We start from the raw sequence: 12,140 nt of genomic DNA on the forward strand, positions 1-12,140 counted from the left end.
CTTACAATACACAATACATTGTGGAAATGGAATCTTTCTTTTTTTTTTTTTTGTATAAAGAAATGCTTTGCATAAAACCTCGCAATACATGAAAACATAGTTGGTTGCTTGCACAGTTATAAATGGCATGTGCACTGCTCAGATCAATATAGTTAAACATCAAGAAAGAACAACATATAATGGAGTCCATTTCCTCAGTCGTCAGGCTACATTTCCACTTTGCCTCTTGAGTTCCCACAGAAAAGCCAACATTACTGTGAATGTTCATTTTATCCAAACATTATCAAACGACATTACACAAGTGTTCAAAACTGCAGATGATGTTTGTCATATAACAAAGTATACTCAAAAAGCATAAACTTCACAAAAATAGGTATTCACTCAATAAATCTGCATTGAACTTTTACCTAATAAATGCTACTCCTTGTTCACAAGAAAATTACTGTTTTGTACCTCTGCAGGTAACAGTGCCAACTTTTTTTGAGGTGGAATAAACCAAAATACAGGCTGTAAAACAAGGAGCTAAAACCAGCAAACTAGGAAGACACTTGCAGCAGCTCTTTCAATGCTGATATTGATATTTGCCATGGAGTTAGATCTTTGTTCAAATAAGTGTGCCGTATTGATCAGTCAACTTAACACTGACGCACACACCTAAAAATCACATTGGATTCAAAAAATTGAACTGTGCCAAGTTAATTATTAAAGCCATACATAAAAAAAGATGATAAAACTACATACAAATGAATATATCTGAGGCCATTTACAACTGCATTTCTAACCTGGGGTTGTATCATATTGTACAATCATATACAATTGACAATTTTACACATCATTTAGAGGATATTGAGTGATTACATTTTGATTTTTTTTATAAACATCAAAATACATAAAAAATAATAGTCACAAAGCCACAACCAGTAAATCTATTTACTTCTTCACATAATCATTACCCACAGTGGTGAGATACTGGTAGAACGTCTTGCTCAGGTTTTCAATTCTTTGCAGAAGTCAACAGATGATATTTTCATATGGAAAATAAAAATATTATAGCCTTTTTCTGGCACTGACAGATCTAATTGCAGCAGCATCATAAAAATCAGTTGAGAAAATGAGCAAAGACCAAGATCCCAAAGAGGATATGTCAGTCTTTGTTAGCTTTGACTAACACCTTGTTGGCATTTAAGAGAACATCCTGTATGACCTAAGAAATTGTCCAAAACATTTCAGTGTTGCATTAGAGGTACCAGCTCACAGAGGCCAACATTTGGTGCTCTAATGGTTTTTCCCAGTTCAAATAAAGCTTAGGATCAGCAGTTATTTTACAGTCCTATGGACACATTACTCAGAGAGACTCTTCCCGTTTCCACACGATCACCATATTCTTGTCACTGAGGGCCACCAGATAGTGTAGCTCAGGGTCCATTGCGACACCGTTGATTGAGGGGCCCTCTACCTTGCTTTGGTCAGACCTTACCGGCATCGGCCACTCTAGGACCTGCCAAAGCAAACAACAATCTAAATTGTTGACATGTACCATGGGGCTTTTTACCAGCAGTTTCACTGTTTGACTACCATTTAAAATTATTTGGTTAGACATAGAGGTGTATTAATAAAATGTCTGACTGTCTGTTCTTTTTAGAAGTGTTCACAGATAGCAGCACATTCTTTGGTACAGGATTATCACAACTAGCCATCAGAAAAAACTAAACTACAAAAACTTTCTTGTTATGTAATGCTACTTGACAACATTTAATGAAGCAGAGTTTTAAAGTCGCCGCGGTAGTAAAAGGACATTTGGAGGAGGCACATACCTCAGTGGGCAATATTGGCTTCCCCGTCTGGAAACTGTGTTTCTGAAGGTTGGTGACGTGGTATGTCCACAGCCTGCCTTTGTCATCACCACAGACTATGTAGGCTTGGCCTAAAAAGATGGACATGAACACACACATACAGAGAGCAGACCACAGTGGGTTCAGACAGGATTGTCTCTCAAGTACTGCAACCAAAAGCTCAGTCAACAGGTTCAGGCTCACACTGAGACGATTGTTAGTGTAACAGAGCATGACAAGCATTTATCTCCCCCCGTTGACGTTTGAAAGCCGTACTGCACGGAGAAGTGAACAGGAGGAAGCAATGACGATAAATAATCAAAAACGTGCTTATACTGACAGTTGTAATTGTCTTTATCACACACACACACCAAGCCACCATGTCTGTGACCATTGGTACAGCAACTACAGACAACTGTGGTCCATTTTCAAAGTTAAAGTATATCCATTAAATGGGGAAAAAATAAATAAAAATATCACAGAGGGGGCTCAGCAAAAAAAACAAAACAAAAAAAACCCCATGTAGCTCTGATGACAAGATGACGTGGACTCACCAGGGCAGGTGTTGAGGGCCAGGTAGGGAATCTCAGTGTTGGTCCACTGCAACTCAGCGAGAACCACAGCACACACCGTCATGCTCTTCCTGTCTGGTTGCTGAGCCTTGGTCCTGGTCCAGCTCCACAAGTAAATGGAACCATGCAAGTAGTTCTTGGAGGCTGGAGGACCATAATGTGCCACAGGTGCAACAGAAGAGAGCAAAAAAATATGTTGGAAGTAAAATTAGGGGCAGGGATCGAAAGAATAAATTAAGTTTGGCTATGATCAAATGAACCCGCATTGTTTTCAACACGTATCACTTACCCACTATGTCATCAGAAAGGAAGCTCAGGCCGTCAACAGTGTGATAGTCATGGTCTTTGTCCTCCTTCTTATATATCGGGAAAGTTATCTCTATGTCCTTAGACCGACTATGAGACAGAAAAAAATACAAACCATAAGCTGCTGACTGGTCTATCTGTACAGATTTTACAGTCAAGATACTGATTTGTCCTTTGTAAAGACAAATCCGTGGCCACACAAAGTTAACAGTGTTAAACCAGTGATGGATCATAAAGCTTTTTTTGCTCTTGGATCTTGAATAAATGAATATTGTGAGTTATACTGAATTATTGTAATTGGAAATTCTGTTCCTCAACATAAAGAGCTAATTTATTGATTGTCTGAATAAACTTTTCTAAAAGGCCAATGGTCCCTTTTTTAATAATGCCCAAACTCTAAAGCTTTTTAAAGCAAATTGACAATGATGGATAAAAAAATACAACAATATAAATGCACAATAAAAGCCTTTACCTCTTTGCAGTGTTGTTGGTACTGAGCGCTGTGTTGAAGCAGTACAGGCCATCCTCACAGGCAGTCAGCAGGTGAGCGCTGGGGGAAGTTGGGGGGAGACAGATGTGGAGAGGGACGGCACTGAGCTCAAACACCAGCAGCTGACTGGAGGATCAATTTAGTTTTTTTGTGAAAAGTGAAACAAATGACTCAGAAACAATGTTAACTTTATGCTGGCTTTGTTACACAATTTAAAAAGCAGCAGTACTCACTTTCTTGTCAAAACATCTCGATAGACAATAAAATCCAATGAAAATTTTATCAGAATTACTCACACCACTTTGAAGTTGTACTGACTGTCCACTCCACCAATGTCCCACATTCCTATCTTGTTATCGTACGATCCAGCTGCAAAAGAAAATGGATAAGATGAATACATGTTTGGTGGCATGCGGATGTTTGTGAAAGGACAGTGAGGTAAGAACCGATTATGACTCCTTCAAACTTCACAACTTGTCAATAACTATGTCTGGCCTCACAGCAGTTTGTGGAGGAAAGGGTTTCTAGTTCGGTGTTGGATTTTCTGACTGGATGAATGTATCTTTGTGTCAATAGGTGCAATGCAAAATAAAAATAAATCACTCAAAATTTGTCCATGAAACAGGACATTGATGAGTAAGCTCTAATGGATGTAGACAGACGGTTTGGGAAATGATTTTCCTGTTCATTTTTCTTTTTTTTCTTTTTTTTTCATTCAAAGAAGTTAAAATTAAACTTCATTACAATCTGCCTGGTGTGATTTGCCCCGATTGCAGCCACATGTTCGCTGGTCTCATCAGTAACTTGGTGAAATTGTGACAGATAGAAACAAACCAGCGTCTCAATATTGGCTGTTTATTTGTGAAAATGACTCACTGAAGAGTAAGTTCCCCTTGTGGTGGTTGAAACAGAGGGCAGACAGAGCCTTGCGGCTGGCTCTGAACTCGCCATATGCCATGTTGTTTCTGGGATGGATCAGTTTGACCACCCCTCTCTTTCCACCGGCTGCCAATATGCTGCAATGTTGAGCTGAGGCTCCACTGCCCCTGGACATCAACACCGTGGACCAGGCCAGGGAGAAGAACTCCTGTTTTAAGGTAAACACAGATTCAAACGACATCAGTGAGAAAAAATAAACCACACATGCATTTTATGATGTGTACCGTCTGTTGTATCCACACACCAATCAGCTACATGCTGATGAAGATTTGATCATACCAGCCACAGATTGAAATTAGAACTATAAATACAATTATCATATATAATACAAGAAATTATTTTTAGATTTTATTCACATGGATGGAAGATTGTGCACTTTTTTTTCCCTTCGCATTCAAATCGAACCAATGAAGCAAAGAAGTCTAATGATGCTGTAAACAAGGAAATTAAAAATAACAGACCTCCCCAGAAACTTTGTACTTCTTCATCACCATCCCTGTTTCACAGTCAATCACACAGAGAGAGTCTCCACCACAGGTTGCGACCAAACGGCTTCCTCCACTGCCACCTGATGATAGACAAACACAGTGGATGACATTATTTCTGATTCACTCTTGTGGACTTGGTTACAAGAAAGCATTTGAAATCTATCGATAAGTGTAAAGCCTTTTATTTTCATCTTTCAAAGGGGCTTATGGCTGCCCTGGCAAATGTGGGGGAAGAGCTTCTTTAATTCAAGTTCAAACAGTACCTGTGGAAACCGGCAGCGGCTGGAAAGCACAGGCCCACAGCTGGGTGGAGAAATCCTCTGAGCTGTCCTGTTTACTGTGGCACTGAAGTACATGGAGAGGCTTCAGACACACTGGCTGCAGAGGGGAGGAAATGAGACAAACAGGAAGATGAAGAAAGGGAAATAGCAGAGTGACGGAAGGAAAAGGGAATTTAATGACACAGCATTCTGACAATAGCAATTAATGAGCGTTTAGTGCTGCTGTGCAGATGAATCCAATGTGAGCATTCACCTTAAAGCTACAATAATGACTCTGAGGCTTAGCAGTTATGTGTCCACGTTCATCACCTTAGTGTAGCATGCCAACATGCTAAAATTTGCTAGTTAATACTAAAGAAACAATGAACTGGACAAATAGTAATGTTGACCTGATGAAAACACCAAATTCAAAATGAGGAGTCAGAAATCACCCAGATGACATTTATGTCCAATTTTATTTTGTTGTAGCCAATATTTGTGGATTAGTAACATGTTAGAAGACAAAAAAAATCCTTTATAATATAAAATATTAAACGATTAAGAAATTGAAAAGATTAATTGCATTTGTGCTGAAACAAACGTAAATGGTGTCAGGGATAAATCTGAGATATGTCTGCATTACCTGAGTGTTGCTGCAGCTCTTATATTTAGACAGCACGTCAGTTTCTTGCTTCAGCTTTGTGCCTTTGGGATCTTTTTTGTTTGTTTCTTCTTTCTTTTCAACCTGAGCTCCATCCCCTTTGGTGTTTGCCGCTCTGGAGACTCTCCTGGGTGTGTCTGTCTTCTGACCTCTGGTGGGGGTAGAGGGAGGCTGACTACTCTTTTGGGGGGTCATCCTCACCGGGTTCGTTCGAGTTAGTGGTTTGAGGCGGATGCCAGACTTGCATGGACTGTTCTCTATAACGTCAGTGTGCTGCTTTTTGGGAGGCGTCAAGTTTATGTTGGAGTCCATTTCCGATGTGTTTTTCTTCCTCTTGGTGGGAAGTGAGATCCCATTAACACCACAAGAAACAGGGGGGATAGAGTCTTTAGAGTCTGTGTTTAAGGGGGTCAGCCTTTGAATTCTTACACCATTCTCTTTTATCTCAGCAGACTTGCTGCTCTCTGGTTCTTTCTTTGGTTCAGTCAGAGAGCGCAGGTACTCTTTAGCAATAATTTCCACCTAAAAACCAGAAGAAACAAATAGAAACAGTTGCTGCAAGTGACAGGAGGCAACACAACAGAAAATGTCTCTCGCTGAATCTTAACTCACCAACCACTTAGTAAAGTCAGAGACCGAACTGGGTCCAAATTTAATCTGCTGACGTGCGGTATTGACAAAGTCTGTCTCCAATTTGGACAGTTTCTCTGCTGTGATGGGATCTGGGAGGCGGAAGCTCCTACCCCAAAGTGCAATAATCTGAAATAACCAAGGAGGGTTTGTTCAGAAAAAAAGGGAGTGCCTGCACAATGAAATGCTGCCTACATACATTTGCAGAGATTCAAAAAGCACAGAAAGAATACAATAAGAGATAAAGATAAAATTAAGTGTGTCATCAGTCAATTCAGAACAGGAGCCAATGCTGGATTACTGACAAAACAATCAACAGAGGTAATTAGTATCATACCTTGGTCCTCAGAGTGTCTCTGTAGGCACCACGCAAGCGGTGAGCATTAATACTGATGTCCTTATTGTTGTAAATCCTCAAGTTAGGCAACATCACCATCATTTTGTGATTATCACTCACCTGAGGAAGAAAACCAGCTGTCAATACTAAAGTCAAAGTTACATTTCATTTCCAATCTGTGAAACTTCCTCAGGAAAAATTATGTTGATGATGTGAATAAAAATACAATGCAGGTGTTTGAAAAATAGCTGTACTATAGGACGTGTGGGCACCAGGAGCTTAACTCAGAATACAGATAGATTTAAACCATTCTTCTCTTAAACTTGTCGCTTTGTTTTCTAAATCCACACAACTGAAGCACAACACCAGTGTTTGGGCTTTGCAAACGGAAACCTCATTTGTGTTAATCTGCATATAGAGTGGGAGCGAGATCTGCTCACCAGTGGCTAATCAGGACGCATGTGGAGATGCATTTTAATGCAAGGTGTGAACTGACATACATGCTGTGATCGGACACATGTTAATGATGTGCATGAATAGAGGAAGAGCACCATTCACATGCGCACTCACAGTTAAAAGCAATTTTGAATGTCCAGGTGAACATTTGCATGTCTTTGAACTAATAAGGAAACCCACACTGACACAAGCATTGCATGCAAATGTGACACAGAAAGGCTTTAAACACACAACTATCTTGTTGTGATGCAACACTCCTGACAAACGTACCACAGAGCTGTAAAAACGATTTGTAGAGAATGAGCTAACACAAGGCTTGAGCCCTTTTTAAAGTATGACAGTGAAAACAAGACAAATGTGATAATTTTTGCTCCAGAATTTTTCTTTGCCCTCACAGTGATATAGAGATTCGCCTCCATCTTAAGCTCTTCCAAGCTGCTAAGAGACTCCAGAGCTGTGACATCTTCCATCTGGTTGTCGCTGAGGTCCAGATATCGGAGTGCAGGGAGCTTCAGGTTCTTGGGGAACTCATGTAGTCTGTTCCCTGACAGATCCAACCACTGAAGGGAGTGAAGACCAGACAGCAGCTTGACTGGCAAATCCTGAACCTTCAGGGCCATCTTAGATAGACTGAGGAGCAAACAGCTTGATGTTATTTAATAATCACTGGTGAAATCTGTGGCAAATACAGTAATATTCCCATTCATTAATTCATCAGTTTGTTTCCTTTCTTTTAAAGTGCCAATCACCTTAAAAATATCCTGCTGGCCATAGGTAATGAGTAACAATGCAATTTTAACTACCAAAGGGTCATGAGCCAACACTAATGCAAAGAGAAAGAAAAGCATATTTACTTCAGTGTCTTGATGTTTTCTAGTGTGTCGGTTTTTGGAGAGCCTTTCTCCAGCAGAAGTTTCTCAGTAATTTTCGCCATTGGTTGTCTGTTGGGAGGAACACACCTCAAAAAGGAGAAACCACAGTAGACTGGTGGAATGTTAAAAAAAAAAAAAAAAAAAAGATTAAATTGTCTTATTTTAATCTATTTCATACTTTCATTATCAGTTATAAAACAGTGGATGCAATATTTTCCTTTCATGCAAGACTCAGCGATCATTGAAGCTTTTTGTTTTTGGCTTGATCTCTTTGTGCACTTGGTTTCAGTCAAGTCTGTGTTTGTAGTACATGACAGAGACTTTTGACCTCGCAGCTCATTTGATGACTTCATCCTCATCTTTAGTTGCAGCACACTGCATCAACACCTTAAATCATTGAAGGTTGTTGTGAAATTTAGATCTTCCCCTAAAGCATTTTACAATCCTCATTTTCTAATAAGTTTTAAATATTCATATACACTACATTGGGATTCTCCTGCCTTCAATGCTTTTCTTTTGTTCCACTGTCCTCTTGGCAAACAAAGCAGTGTTTATCTTACAAATAAAAGATTTCCTTCAGTAAAAACCCCCCTTCACTGATTTGTTTGTTGATACGTAGATTTTATCATTTAAATGCTCAGCTAACCACGCTGAGAGCACCGACCACCATCTATTTGTTTCTACGCAACAAAATTAACATTACAGTTAATAAACCAGCTATTATACACCCTTAGACGTCAAACCAACATTAGTCATAAATTACAAATCATCAAGTGTGTGATATAAAAAATTATTTGTGGGTAAAAATCACTTACCGATGCTTTAGTAGCTTCGATGAACTTGTTGCAGAAACCGTGCTTTCCCGGGAAAACTCTACGTACATCCGGTGGGCGTGGTTTGTTATTGACCAAGTTTGTTTTTTAACCCTGTGTTTTGTCTGTCAGGCTAAAAACAGAGTTCTGACCCACAGGCTGAATGACAACCAGCCAAATGGACTTTTACCACAGACCATTTAAGATAGAGAGCCTTCAACACACCCTGATTACACATTGGCTCCACATTATATAACTAATCACAAAGTTTTCTCGCAATTTTAACAATATACGATACCAATCATGGCTGGTATTCTTATTTTCTATCTGTCCTTTATCAGGGACCTTGTGTGAAACTGTAGTAAAAAAAAAAAAACAAAAAAACAAAAACGAACTATCATTAATATTATTATTATTTTCTTTTTCAAATAAGGCCTTGGATTTTTACAATTATAATGTCTTATTTTAAAGTATTTTTTTATTATTATTATAGTATCAAATTTTTCATCGTTTTAATAAGATACAGCTGAGACATTTCCAACAAGTTTCTACCTTTTCTTGTTCTTTTAAGTTCTTTTAAGTCTCCCTGCTGCCGGTGCGGTGATCGGCGGCCTCCGTTAGGTGGCGGTGTTGTTTTCCTTCAGCGGGTCGTCGGCAGCAGAAGAAGCCGCAGGACTATGGCTCCGGACGGCGGAGATAGCGTCGATTCGTGCGCTTGTAAAGGCATCCGGCGCTGTCTGATGTGCGAAGGGTTTAAGGGAAAGGTACCGCTTGAGGCCGGTGGACATAAGGTAAATATATATTTCAGATTCAAAGGCTTCAAATGCTGCTTTGTGACCGCAGGAAAGAAACACAGCTAGTGTTAGCAACAGACAGGGCTATCTACGGATGCCCTCAAAGGACAATCCACTCTCACGCGATAAATGTATAGCCATTAAAAAGACAAAACAGAAATCATCGCTCACTTAGCCCACTCACTGTTGTGTCAACATGCGTTTTTCCATATATATCATCGTGTGTACAACAGAGAGCACTGTTAAATTAAGTATTCACATATTTACTTAAATAAAGGTACGGACTCTTACCTTAAAATACTCCATTGGTCCACCGATAAAAATATTTCTCGTACAAATATGAAGGTGAAAGTATTCATTGTTGCAAAATGACAAGACTGACTATGGCTCCTTCATATTCCATATAATTTGGTTATTACCGCTGCATGAAAGAGTTACAGCTGTTTGAGGTGGAGCTCGTTATTTTTTGGGGGGGACTAAAATTAACGATGTGAAAAGTGGTGAGGCGTGAACGAAACTTGCTGATGTCATATTTTTTATTTTAGGTATTGTGATAATGAAGGGGAAAGGAGAGAAAACTTAACCCAAACTTCAAATGAGAAAATTAGAAATTTTGCATATTGGTATTACTTATTTATCAATTTTATTTGCAGGTTGTGCATCATTTCCTCTACAATCCTGAGCAGAGGCTCGCCATTTGCAAAGATGTTGAAGCCACTTCTTTACCCTTTCCTGGCATCTTCCTGTGGGAGAACTTTGTATCAGAAGAGGAAGAAAGGGTGCTGATAAACTCCATGGACCAGGATATCTGGAATCAGTCCCAGTCTGGTCGAAGGAAACAGGTTATGTGGAACACATAACCGATATTTGTTTGTGTAACTCTAACATGCAAATGAAAATTATGAAAATTATGAATTTGTATGAATTTATGAATATGAATTATGAATTTGTATTCAATATATGTGTGTAACATCAATATATGACATTGAAACTGCATTGAGTAAACATAAACCTTCTCTCCTTGCTGTAGGATTTCGGTCCAAAAGTGAACTTCAAAAAAAGGAAAGTTCGTATGGGGAGTTTCTCTGGACTCCCTGCTTTAAGCCAAAATCTAGTGCTGAGGATGCAGCAAGAACCCAGTCTAGCAAACTTCCAACCAGTGGAGCAGTGCAATCTGGATTACCATCCACAGCGAGGCTCTGCCATCGATCCACACCTAGATGACTCCTGGCTGTGGGGAGAGCGCCTGGTCACCATCAACATGTTATCAAGCACAACACTCACCATGTCGCTTGAACAGGGTCTGCCTGAGTTGGGACTGGAAGAGGAAGTCCGTGTAGCTGTGCATCTGCCTCGAAGGTCTCTAGTAGTGTTATATGGTGACGCACGGCATCGATGGAAGCATGCCATTCATAGGGAGGACATTCACAAGCGCAGAGTTTGCAGCACTTATAGGGAGCTGTCAGCAGAGTTCTCACCTGGAGGGCAGCAAGCAGAGCTGGGAGCTCAGCTACTGAACGTTGCTTTGAGCTTTCAGGGAACTCCAATATAAAATAATCACACAGTGCAGAGGAAGGCAGTAGCACCAGTTTGGAGTCTAGACAACTTGGACATGAACTGTGTTTCTTTTCAGGGATAGCGCCTTAAAGAGAGAGCAGGCTGAACACCTTAAGGAGAATTCACCTAATGTTGGGTATAAATATGTAAGACGAAGAACACAAATCTTTGCTAGTCTCTGACTCCTGTGTCATTTCTCATACTGCCATTACATGATAAAAGTCAAAGTTAGAAAACTTTCACATCCTAAGCATAGAAGTTTAAATTGTTTATCATATTATGAAAGACCTTAGCTGATGTGATCTCAACAATTTAGCTGTTAATATTATTAATGATATGAATAAACAGTTGAGCTGCATACAAAAAATATTTGAAACTAATCAGAATCAGAAATACTTTATTGATCCCACAAATACATCAAATATATATGTATCCAAAAATATTGGATACATAAAAATATGCTGCTCAGCAGTCCCTTAAATATATTGCCTGATAATGGAATTAAAAAGAAATTTCAGGGCCACACAAATGAATCCAAAGTTCTGTCACCTGGAATTTCCCAGTACAACAGCTGTTTTTGTGTCTTTGTGTCTCTTAAACTACGCATGAAAGAATTGGTGGCTGCAAACCATGCAACCCAAGCCCTGTTTGTACAGCTACTCAAACAGCACAAAAAACACATGTTGTAGGAGGAACAAAGATGAGAGGCCAGCTGTTTTAACAAACGGTATTTTATGACACTTCAGCCTTTCTTTCTTTTTTTTTTATCTTTGTCTTAATAAAATAATTTTCAGCTTAAGACACTTTGCTTCATTTTGTCATTTGGTTATTTTCACTGGGGTTTCACAGATTTCACCCAACACACACCACGCTTGGCTGTGACACTTTCAGCTGCAATGAAAGAAAATGGCCACCTGAAAGCACTGCTGACTAGTTGGACTGAGGCCGAGCTGCTCAGCCACTGCAGCCGCTGCGAGTCATCATAGTAATTAAATGGCTGTTGAATTGATAGTCATCTCCCTGCTGCTCTGCTGCAGCTCATTTGTGGTCAGACAACATTTTAAAGGACCACGACTGGCTTTTTGTTTTGTGATTTAGGTCTTTCACCACCAATTATGCATCATTTATAGCTCA

The 12,140-nt window shown here is 39.5% G+C and overlaps 2 protein-coding genes across 2 annotated transcripts; one reads left to right on the top strand and one right to left on the bottom strand.

Annotated features, from left to right (window-relative positions):
* Positions 1 to 83: 83 nt before the first annotated feature.
* Positions 84 to 8,696, bottom strand: lrwd1 (leucine-rich repeats and WD repeat domain containing 1). Its single transcript, XM_029519467.1, has 15 exons — positions 8,659 to 8,696; positions 7,826 to 7,912; positions 7,367 to 7,601; positions 6,516 to 6,635; positions 6,161 to 6,307; positions 5,531 to 6,070; positions 4,891 to 5,005; positions 4,601 to 4,707; positions 4,077 to 4,287; positions 3,497 to 3,569; positions 3,183 to 3,326; positions 2,694 to 2,800; positions 2,387 to 2,548; positions 1,815 to 1,924; positions 84 to 1,498 (listed from the first exon to the last, which is right to left on the bottom strand). The coding sequence occupies exons 2-15, from the start codon at positions 7,903 to 7,905 to the stop codon at positions 1,346 to 1,348; spliced, it is 2,304 nt and encodes a 767-aa protein (XP_029375327.1). The 5' UTR covers positions 7,906 to 7,912; positions 8,659 to 8,696; the 3' UTR covers positions 84 to 1,345.
* Positions 8,697 to 9,319: 623 nt separating this feature from the next.
* Positions 9,320 to 11,766, top strand: alkbh4 (alkB homolog 4, lysine demthylase). The gene is made up of 3 exons (XM_029519705.1): positions 9,320 to 9,446; positions 10,103 to 10,291; positions 10,480 to 11,766. The coding sequence occupies exons 1-3, from the start codon at positions 9,333 to 9,335 to the stop codon at positions 10,999 to 11,001; spliced, it is 825 nt and encodes a 274-aa protein (XP_029375565.1). The 5' UTR covers positions 9,320 to 9,332; the 3' UTR covers positions 11,002 to 11,766.
* Positions 11,767 to 12,140: the final 374 nt, after the last annotated feature.

This window comes from Echeneis naucrates, chromosome 14 (genome assembly GCF_900963305.1).
Source record: "Echeneis naucrates chromosome 14, fEcheNa1.1, whole genome shotgun sequence".
Classification (NCBI taxonomy): Eukaryota; Metazoa; Chordata; class Actinopteri; order Carangiformes; family Echeneidae; genus Echeneis; species Echeneis naucrates.